Genomic DNA, 9570 nt, shown 5'->3' on the forward strand with positions numbered 1-9570 from the left:
CGATACTCATGCTCGTTGATGAGAAAGAAATTTGAAAATCATCCACGAACATGGTACCTTTTACAGCGGGAGGCAATTGGTCAATCAAGCTATTGATTGCTATAATGAATAGAGTAACGCTTAGTACACTTCCCTGGGGTACTCCTTCTTCTTGAATGAAGGTATCCGACAGAACAGACTTGACGCGTACACGAAAAGAACAATGTTTCAGAAAATTGGAGAGAAAGATGGGTAAATTACCTCGCAACCCATACTCGTGCAGGGTTTTGAGGATCCCATACCTCCAGGTACGGTCGTATGCTTTTTCAATATCGAAAAATACTCTCACAAGATGTTTTCGTTTAAGAAATGCTTCTCTTACTGATGTTTCGAGATGCATTAGATTGTCTATTGTGCATCTGCCACGCCTAAACCCACTTTGATATGAGGATATGAGATGGTGTGACTCCAGAATGTGCATCAGTCTGGCGTTTACTATCCGTTCCATGAGTTTACATAGGCAACTAGTGAGAGCTATAGGTCTATAGCTCTCAGGTTTATCAGATTGTTTATTTGGTTTAAGGATAGGGATAACTATTGCTTGACTCCAGGATTTCGGGAATCTATGTTCTTAATAAATTCTATTAAAAAGCTGCAGAATATTTTCTAATGAAGACCTGCTTAGATTTTTTAACATGCTATTGTGTATTTCGTCAGAGCCAGGTGATGTGTTTCTTGATTTTAGTAAAGCAGTATTTAGTTCATGAAAGGTAAATTTTGTGTTGTATTGATGAATAATGTTTGAATTAAAATCAAGAACTCTTCGTTCTTTATGAGATTTAATAGCTAAAAACTTAGAACAGTAATTATTTGCGCTGGAGACTTCAGCCAAGTGAGTCGCCAGGCAGTCAGCTACCTCTTTGTGATCAGATAAAAGTTGACCATTTTTCTCCAGAATTGGAGCACAAGATATGCTATAGTTTCCAGCGATTTTTTTTATTTTACCCCATACAGTCTTGGACGGGGTGGACGTCGTGATTGTGCTGACATAGGCCTGCCACGAGTCCCGCTGGCTTTTCCGTCGAATCCTACGAGCTTCAGCACGAGCTCGTTTAAGTGTCACAAGATTTTGTGTGGTCGGGTATCGACGAAATGTGTTCCATGCTTTTTTTTGTTTCTTCTGAGCTTCTTGGCAAGCAGAGTTCCACCATGGCTTAGGATATTTGATCCTGCCTTTAGAGGTTCTTGGTATAGCAGCGTTCGCTGCGTTTAAGATGATGTCGGTTACTCGCTTTACCGCTACATCAATATCAATGTCAGTCACGTCTTCCGATGTTATTTCTGCCAAATGGGTAAATGCTGCCCAATCAGCTCGATCAATGCGAAGACGGCCTTGCTGATGCTGCTGATAGCTGCAGCGTTCAGTATATGTTATTTTGATTGGAAAGTGGCCACTAGTGTAGAGACCACCCTGCACCTGGAAATCCCAAAGTGGCAGAAAGGAAGGTGAGGATATTGCAAGATCGATGGCATGGTAGGTTTGCGTAGGAAGGTGGAAATAGGTATTTTCACCGTCGTTAAGAACACATAGATCGTTGTCTTCAATAAAGTTTTCAATAATTAGACCTCTGCTGTTAGAGTCTGAGCTCCCCCAGAGAGGATTATGGCCATTAAAATCCCCCAAGATGACAAATGGGGGAGGAAGTTGATCAACCAATGTCTGCAACTCCACGCTTCTCAAGTCGTAAGAAGGTGGAATATATATAGAGCAAACTGTGAACAGCGAGTGAAGGTGAACGCGCGCAGCTACTGCTTGCAGGGATGTGTTGGTATTGAGCTGGCTAGATGCATAATCATTGTTGATTAGCAATGCCACTCCTCCACAACGACGGTCGCCTGACAAGCAGTCCTTGCGGTATATGTCAAAACCTTTCAACCTCGGTCTATCAACAGGGGACAGAAATGTTTCTTGCAGACAGAATATGGCCGGTTGGTGATATTCGACAAGATCTTTGATGTCCGTGACATTATGCGAGTAACTCTGACAATTCCAAGAAAGAATGCTCAGGGCCATGAAGAGAAAAGGAAGGAGAAACGGCCAGAAGAAGAAAAAGTAACTCAAGAAGGAGGATGGTCCGTCCACCCTTCATCGTCGGATGGCGGAAGATCTTCAAAATCGACATCCTCGTCCTCCTCTTGGGGAGGAGGTTGTTGGAGTTTTTCGATTTGGGACTTAGTTAATTTTACTTTCTTACTAGAAAGTAAAAAGTCCTCTTTCTTAAAATTATAAAATTTTGGGGGCCTCTGTTTAGAGGCTACCCCAATTTTTGCGCGCGTTTGAATAAATTTCTTTTTTTCTACAGTTTTCTTTTGTTTTTGATCAGTTGGTTTGTTCGAAATTAATTTAGTTGAGTAACTTGTGCTTGGGATTTGTGTACTTTGTACTTGAATTTCATTATTATTTTTTTGTGGAGGCTTAGGAGTATTGAGCTGTTTATTTTTTGATTTAGGAGAGTTAGTTGATTTAGTGCTGGTTATTGTAATTATTTGAGGATCTGTTTGTGTACCGGTGGAATTGAATACTTTTCTTACTGCTGCAGCATATGAAAGTCCAGATAGAGGTGTACGAGACTGAACTATTTTTCGTGCGTCTGGGTATGATATGTTCTGAGTTGTTTTGATAACCTGCATTTCTTTTTCGGAGAGCCATTTAGGGCATTTTCTAGAGTAGGACGGGTGATCTCCTTTGCAGTTGACACATTTGAATTCCTTTGAGCATTCATTGCTATCGTGGCCGGCCTCAGCACATCTGGCACAAGTTTCTGTGCCACGGCATGACAGCTTGGAATGCCCAAAGCGCTGGCACTTAAAGCACCGTAGCGGGTTAGGAATGTATGGTCTAACAGGGCATGAGAGATATCCAGCTTTGACACGTGAAGGGAGGATAGGCGTACTAAAGGTCAGAATGACATGTTTCGTATTCTGCATTACGCCATTGAGTTTAATAGTGATCCTTTTCACTCCACTTACGTGTTGGTCCTTCATTTCATCTAGGATTTCCTTCTCTGGTGTGAATAGAAGGTCTGGCTCTGAAATTACTCCCCGAGAAAAGTTTAATGTAGAGTGGGCTGTAACTGTGCAAAGATAAGGACCTAATTGTTTAATAGCTAGTATGAGTTGAACTTGTTTATTATCTTTTATTTCGACCAAAAGCTCGCCTGTTCGTGTTTTTTTTACTGATTTAAATTCGCCGATTAGATTTACAAGAGCTTTGTTGATTAGAAAAGGAGATACAGCAGTAAATGTAAGGTTTTCATTTCTTTTGAAAACGAAAAATTTTGCGGAGGTATACGATTCATTCTGACGCTCCCCACAAGGGGGAGAAGTGTTCTTTGAGTTTTCATCCATAAACGAACCAGAGAACTAGGGGGAAAATATGGGGTCTAGCCCCTGTGTAGCCCCCCACACAGAGGTAAGGCTGCGTACGACAGGGTTCGCCTGCTATCCCTGAAGTCTCCCGTTTGAGGCACCGACTACCCCCGGTACCACGCAGCCATCGGCACGGTTGACACGCCTTGGCTTAGGGGTTTTCGTCCGCATTTGGTAAGTGTGATGAGGGAAGGAAGGGAGAAAAATCCCCTCCCGCCGATATTCTGTTTGAGCAACTGGGGGTTCACGACTCCTCCCAAGAACTCGCCCCGAACTCACCACACCGCAAGCCCCCCCCACCACGACAAGGTAAACGGACACGGGGGGGCATCAGTCTGGCGTTTACCATCCGTTCCATGACTTTACATAGGCAACTAGTGAGAGCTATAGGTCTATAGCTCTCAGGTTTATCAGATTGTTTATTTGGTTTAAGGATAGGGATAACTGTTGCTTGACTCCAGGATTTTGGGAATCTATGTTCGGAATAAATTCTATTAAAAAGCTGCAAAATATTTTCTAATGAAGACCTGCTTAGATTTTTTAACATGCTATTGTGTATTTCGTCAGAGCCAGGTGATGTTGTTTCTTGATTTTTGTAAAGCAATATTTAGTTCATGAAAGGTAAATTTTGTGTTGCATTGATGAATAATGTTTGAATTAAAATCAAGAACTCTTCGTTCTTTATGTGATTTGATAGCTAAAAACTTAGAACAGTAGTTATTTGCGCTGGAGACTTCAGCCACGCGCCTGTATATTTACAAATAATGTATGGTGAGTTTTCTCGCCAATTGGCTCGTCCCCATGTTACGGTTCCACGTTACGATAATTTCGTAATTTACTAGCCCATCTTATGATCATTTTTCTCGGGAAAATGTTCTTAAAATTGGAATAGAAAAAGAACCACATCGAATTTTCAAAAAATCGCTTCGAGGTGCACAGCCCCATGCTACAAACTAACTCCGGCATATTTCATGAGAATCGCCCGAACGCCATCCGCGTCACAGAGATCCGACAGACAGATGGAGATCCGGACGGAGAGACTTTCAGTTTTTATTATTAGTAAAGAAGACTGATAACTATCTCTCATTGCGAATCCTGCCTCAAATGTCGAGGTTCAATGCCTCGGTGACGAGAAAAAAACCCACACATGATCCGTGGCAGCCTGTGATCCGCACCTCATTCATTTTACTTTTTTAACAGCTAACCCACGGACTATAAGCAGGAAAATGCGGCGCCATGCCAGCAACTAGATCACGTTCGGTCACACAGTGTCTGGCCTGCGTATTCAAAACAGTGCCTAAAATTGTTGAGTTGGTTGAACGTTTGCTCCCCAAAACTCTTCGAATGTTTTCCTGAGCAACATCTTTCTTTCCCTCTCACCAACAGATGCTGATTGGACTCAGACCAGAATTTCGCCGGCCAACCTCCTGCAAGTGCCGGGGAACAGCCGGCAATCATCAACACCACCCACCTCACTCACCTCCCGGCGCCAATCACAGTTCTTCAACGTGGCTGCTGACGACACCGAAGATTCCGCGGAGGACGCAGATCCCGCCACCGATCCCCCCAGCCCCCCTGTGTTTCCCAATTCACCTGTACAGGTAAATATCTATCCACCCACAGCCTCTCCACCAGATCAAAATATTGATGCAGATTTAGATGCCAACACAGATTTAGATGCTACCACACCACCCAACTCTCCTTCTGCGGCCGGACCATCCTCCACCAGCGCCGGTTCCCCCCCCCCCCCGACATCCTCCACCTCCGGACCAACCACCACCACGACCTCTGGACCAACAAGCGACAACACCACCACTGGACCATCAACTGCCAACATCACCACCGAACCAACAACAACCACCACCTCCGGACCAACCAACAACCATCACCTCCGAACCAACAACCACCACCACCTCCGGACCATCGGCCACTCCTCCTCCTGCCCCAGCAGCCCTGCAGGCAGCCCCTGGTGGTGCTCAACTGCCGCAGCTTAACTATTAATATTTATACTGGTGTTAACATTACGAATTTAAATAATAATCTCTTACAGCTTTGATGGGCAATTCATCATGGCTTGGTTCCTGGTGCAAGGGAACACCTCCGAAGTTATCCCCAACGGGTCCTTCCTCATGTCCATTCTGCACAAGGGGTTGAACATTAGAGCGATTGATTCACTAAATTTTCTCACCATGCCACTATTCAGACTTCCTGCAAGTTTTGGGTTGACAGAATTGAAGAAAGGGTATCTTCCTCATCTGTTCAATGTTCCAGAGAACCAAAAATACGCAGGTAAACTTCCAGAAGCCAGATTTTATAGTCCGGACACAATGGGGCCTGAATCTCGGGAAGATTTCTTGAAATGGCATGATCTACATAAAGATGACTATTTTAATTTTGAAAACGAAATGCTACTTTATTGCAGGTACTAAGTTATCCTAACTACTGTTGTATTCTTTTTTCTTGTTTTTACGAGAGAAAAAAAAATGCACTACGATATGTTTTTTTTCTGCTTTTTTAGATCTGATGTCGACATTTTAAGGAAGTCCTGTTTGCAGTTCCAGGCAGAGTTCCTCAAAGCAGCTGGAGTGGATCCCTTTAGGTAAAAAAAAAAGGGAAACTAACTTCCAAACTAAGGGTTTTTTTTCCCCTCCCTCTCAATATGTTTTTATTATACGATTTTGTTTTTGTTTTTTGTGTTTTCAGGTACATCACGATTGCATCAGCATGCATGGCTGCGTATCGGGGTAACCATATTCAGCCAGACATCTTGGCAATGGTGCCTACTCGTGGATATGTTTCGCAAGTGATCCACAGCGCTGACAGCATCCGCTGGATGGATTTTGAAGCTACTCTAAAAGATGTTTCAATTCAGCACGGGGAAAACTCTGCCGGGGAACGCAAAATTGCTGGTATCTATGTTGATGGGTATTGTGAAGAAACAAAAACCATCTATCAATATCATGTAAGTAGAATTTTTTCTTTTCGTTAGGAAAAAGAAAAAAAAAAACACTTAAAAGTAAAAATATATATATATCTTGCTTTTATTCTTTAGGGATGTTTCTTTCACGGCTGTGATCAGTGCTTCGATGGGGACTCCATCAATCCATTGAAAGGTGTTCCCATGGCGACACTTCGACAAAAGACGGAGGAGTTGACAGCCAAGTTTCGCGCCCTGGGGTATCTTGTTGAAGAGAAATGGGAACATGATTTCGTCAAACAAAAAGAGAACGACGAGGAGCTTAGAACCTTTCTCCTAGGTCATCAGCTTAAAGACCGTTTGAACCCTAGGGATGCTTTTTACGGCGGAAGAACAAATGCCGTCAAATTATTTTATGAGGGGAATGCGAAATATGTGGATTTCACATCCTTATATCCTTGGGTATTTATTTTTGACTTTTTTTTCTGACGAGTGAATTTTCTTTTAACTATTTTGTTTTCAGCAATAATTTATGTTTTTTTGTTTTGTATTTTTTGCAGGTAAATAAATACTGCATGTACCCTGTAGGCCATCCCACTATAATAACAGGACAGGTAGAGAAAATTGACGACTATTTTGGTCTCGTTTTCTGTAAAGTAGTTCCACCACGGGGACTTTACCTACCCGTTTTGCCCTATAGGTGTAGGGGAAAGCTGATGTTCCCACTATGTAAAACGTGTACCTTGGAAGCCCAGCAAACTCCTTGCAGGCACACTGATGAGGAGCGTGCACTCATTGGTACATGGGTGACGGAAGAAGTGAAACTTGCTCAGGAAAAGGGGTACAAAGTAACCCAAGTAGGTTTTGATTTCTTTTTCTTTGTACTTTAAGCAATCTATTACATTATACTAGTTTCTGTTTACTTTTTTTAATGGCATTTGTTTGAATATTTTTATGCATATCATTTTTTCTTCTTTTTATAGATTTATGAGGTTTATCACTTTGAGAGGAAAAGTGATCAGCTCTTCCGATCTTACATAGACGTTTTTCTCAAGTTAAAGCAGGAAAGCAGTGGATGGCCAAAGGAATGACAGACTGATGAAGAAAAGGCTGCATATATTCATCAGTACTGGGAGAAGGAAGGGATTTCTTTGGATCCTGCACGTATAGCTATAAACCCCGGAAAACGTCAGGTGGCCAAGCTAGCACTGAATAGCTTTTGGGGAAGGTAATTTTTTTATTTTTTTGTACCTTACTCACACACACACACACACACACATGTATATTCATTCATTCAGTCATTCATTCTTTCTTTCTTACACAGGTGGGGGATGAACTGTAATAAAGGCCAATTGAGCTATGTAAATGATCTACCGAAGTTCAATAAACTTCTCATAGATTCAACTAAAGTCGTAAGCTTTGTTTGAAAGGTTCTCTCTCGGTCTCTCTCTCTCTCTCTGTTGTAACGAAAATTTTTGTTTTTCTTCGGTTTATGTACACATTTCTTTTTAGATCAAAGATGTCTATTTTCCCAATGATGTAGTAGCAGCTGTACATTGGGAAACATCAAAAGAGTTTGTGAAGCAGGACGCTTCCACAAATATCTTCATTGCAGCCTTCACCACAGCTTGGGCCAGAATGAAGCTGTATGGAGAAATGGATAAGTTGAAGGAAGCCGTCCTGTATCATGATACGGACTCGATAATTTTTTTCCAGACGACCAGTTATAATCCTCCTCTAGGGAACTTGCTAGGGGAGTTCACTGATGAATTGAATGGTGATGTGATAACTTTTGTTTCTGGTAAGATATCCTTTTTGTGTGTGTGTGTGTCTGAAGCAATAAAAGAAAAAACTTTTTTTTTTTTTTGCAGGTGGACCGAAGAATTATGCTTTCGAGACTAGTTCAGGGAAAACGTGCTGTAAGATTAGAGGGTTCACACTGAACTTTAGGAACAGCAGAAAATTGAACTTCCTTTCAATGAAGGATATTATATTGAACAGAGGAGTCAGCTCTATTTCCTTGGACAACCCAGCGAAAATCTGCAGGGATAGGAAAAGAAGGAAAGTCTTAAACAAACCAGAAAGCAAACTTTATCAAATGGTCTACGACAAGCGTGTCATACAAGACGACTTAACAACCCTACCGTATGGCTACTGATTTTTTTTTTTTTAAAGAGGTTAAGTCTCTACTTTTTTTTCTTTTAAAGCTATATATATATATATATATATATATATATATATATATATATATATATATATATATATATATATATATATATATATATATATATATATATATATATATATGTAATTTGGCTTTGTTCTATATCATTTGGCCTTTTAATTTTTTTTACTTAGATAACTGCTCTCTTCTTTTTTTTTATTTTTAAATTCAATGAAAACAGTCATTTTTTTTAATGTAAGAAAAAATAGTAAAATTTAAAAAAAAAACGGGCACGGAGAGCCCGGTGGGAGGATAGTTTAATTTGGCCTTTTATATTATTATTTGGCACTTTAATCTGTCTGACTTCCGGGGACAAAAACAAATCTTCATGCAAGTGAAAAAAGAAGCAGACGAACCAAGGGTAAGTAAGTGAAAAAAAAAATTCATGCAGTTGAAAAAAAAAAAAAAGACGAACCAAGGGTAAGTAAAAAAAAATGTATTCATTTTATCTGTAATGTGTTTGTTCATTTTGTTTGTGTGTATTTTTTTCTTTATACAGCCAAGGGAAAAAAAAAAGTTAAAAGCCTGGTCGAAAGGAAAACGGTCTCGGGTGAGCCCGGTGGAAAGATAGTTTAGTATGTCCTTATATATAATTTGGCATTTTACCCTATCTACTTCCGGGACTCTTAAAAAATCTTCACGTGACTGGAAAAAGGAGACGAACCAAGGGTAAGTAGGAGGAAAGAAAATATTTTACTGAACTTTGTATGGTGTTTTCCTATACTTTTAAAATTCGAATTTTTGTAATAGATTTATACTTTTTTTTTTTCAGAGCCCATTTATTTTTAAAGTTGTGTTGTGCTGTAATCATAAGCCATAAAGAAATAAGAATTACTCATAGCAGTGTTACAAACCTTTTATTGTTTAATAAGAAAAAAAATAACATTCTACATTTTTAACCATGCATTATTGGAGCGAGGTTTCCTTCCTCGAGTGTTTGGTTTCGCAAACATGGTCTTTGTGTCTGACAGATATTTATTTTTTATAAATTCTTTGGGAAAATTCTTATTGTTCAATGTTT

The 9570-nt window shown here is 40.4% G+C and overlaps 1 protein-coding gene across 1 annotated transcript; it reads left to right on the forward strand.

Moving 5' to 3' along the window:
• The first annotated feature begins 6680 nt into the window (after nt 1–6680).
• LOC129230067 (uncharacterized) lies at nt 6681–8483 on the forward strand. Its single transcript, XM_054864455.1, has 3 exons — nt 6681–7737; nt 7838–8126; nt 8197–8483. Exons 1-3 carry the CDS (start codon nt 7657–7659, stop codon nt 8481–8483), a joined length of 657 nt encoding a protein of 218 aa, XP_054720430.1. The 5' UTR covers nt 6681–7656.
• The last annotated feature ends 1087 nt before the right edge of the window (nt 8484–9570 follow it).

Source organism: Uloborus diversus, chromosome 9 (genome assembly GCF_026930045.1).
Source record: "Uloborus diversus isolate 005 chromosome 9, Udiv.v.3.1, whole genome shotgun sequence".
NCBI lineage: Eukaryota > Metazoa > Arthropoda > Arachnida > Araneae > Uloboridae > Uloborus > Uloborus diversus.

Coding starts and splice junctions, on each gene's coding strand:
- LOC129230067 (XM_054864455.1), top strand. CDS start 7,657: ATGAACTGTAATAAAGGCCAATTGAGCTATGTAAATGATCTACCGAAG. Junction 7,738..7,837: donor TCATAGATTCAACTAAAGTC/GTAAGCTTTGTT, acceptor ATTTCTTTTTAG/ATCAAAGATGTCTATTTTCC. Junction 8,127..8,196: donor TGTGATAACTTTTGTTTCTG/GTAAGATATCCT, acceptor TTTTTTTTGCAG/GTGGACCGAAGAATTATGCT.